The sequence below is a fragment of the Sphaeroforma arctica genome (assembly GCF_001186125.1).
Source record: "Sphaeroforma arctica JP610 unplaced genomic scaffold supercont1.8807, whole genome shotgun sequence".
Lineage (NCBI taxonomy): Eukaryota > Ichthyosporea > Ichthyophonida > Sphaeroforma > Sphaeroforma arctica.
Genome location: NW_014031751.1, coordinates 1 through 971, shown reverse-complemented (window position 1 = coordinate 971; position 971 = coordinate 1). Strand labels below are relative to the sequence as shown.

At 38.3% G+C, this 971-nt stretch overlaps 1 protein-coding gene across 1 annotated transcript; it reads right to left on the bottom strand.

The window, feature by feature from the left end:
- Positions 1 to 308: 308 nt before the first annotated feature.
- SARC_16758 (hypothetical protein) lies at positions 309 to 806 on the bottom strand (the record flags this gene model as incomplete). Its single annotated transcript, XM_014289139.1, has 1 exon — positions 309 to 806. The coding sequence occupies one exon, from the start codon at positions 804 to 806 to the stop codon at positions 309 to 311; it is 498 nt and encodes a 165-aa protein (XP_014144614.1).
- Positions 807 to 971: the final 165 nt, after the last annotated feature.

Here is a 971-nt window from a genome sequence, read left to right as displayed (position 1 = left end):
GTCCCTAACATGAATGCCCCTGTCATAAATGCCCTTATCAAAAACGCCCCTAACATAAATGTCCCGATCGTGAATGCCCATATCATGAATGCCCTTATCATGAATGCCCATATCATAAATGCCCTTATCATAAATGCGCCTATCATAAATGCCCTTATCATAAATGCTCTACCAAAAATGGACTTACTTTAAATACCCCTATCATAATTGCCCCCATCATAAACGCCCATATCAAAAATGGCCCTAACAATAAATGCCCCTATCATAAATGCCCTTATCATAAATGCTCTACCAAAAATGGACTTACTTTAAATAGCCCTAGTATAAATGCCCTTACCATGATTGCCCCTACCATAAATGCCCCTATCATAAATGCCCTTATCATTAATGCCTGTATCATAAATGACCATACCATAAATGCCCCTATCATAAATGCCCTTATCGTAAATGCACCTACCATAAATGCTCCTATCATAAATGCCCATATCATACATGCACCTACCATAAATGCCCCTATCATAAATGCCCTTATCATAAATGGCCCTTACCATAGTTGACCCTACCATAAATGCCCCTATCATTAATGCTCTTTTTGTAAATGCTCTACCAAAAATGCCCTTGCTTTGAATACCCCTATCATAAATGCCACCATCATATGCGCCCATATCAGAAATAGCCCTAGTATAAATGCCCTTCCCATGATTGCCCTTATCATAAATGCCCCTATCATAAATGCCCATATCATAAATGGCCCTTACCATAAATGACCCTACCATAAATGCCCCTATCATAAATGCCCCTAACATAAGTGTCCGATGATAAATGTCCGATGATAAATGTCCCTATCATGAATGACCCTATCATAAATGCCCTTTACATAAATGGCCCTTACCATAAATGACCCTAACATAAATGCCCCTATCATAAATACTCTACCAAAAATGGACTTACTTTAAATACCCCTATCATAA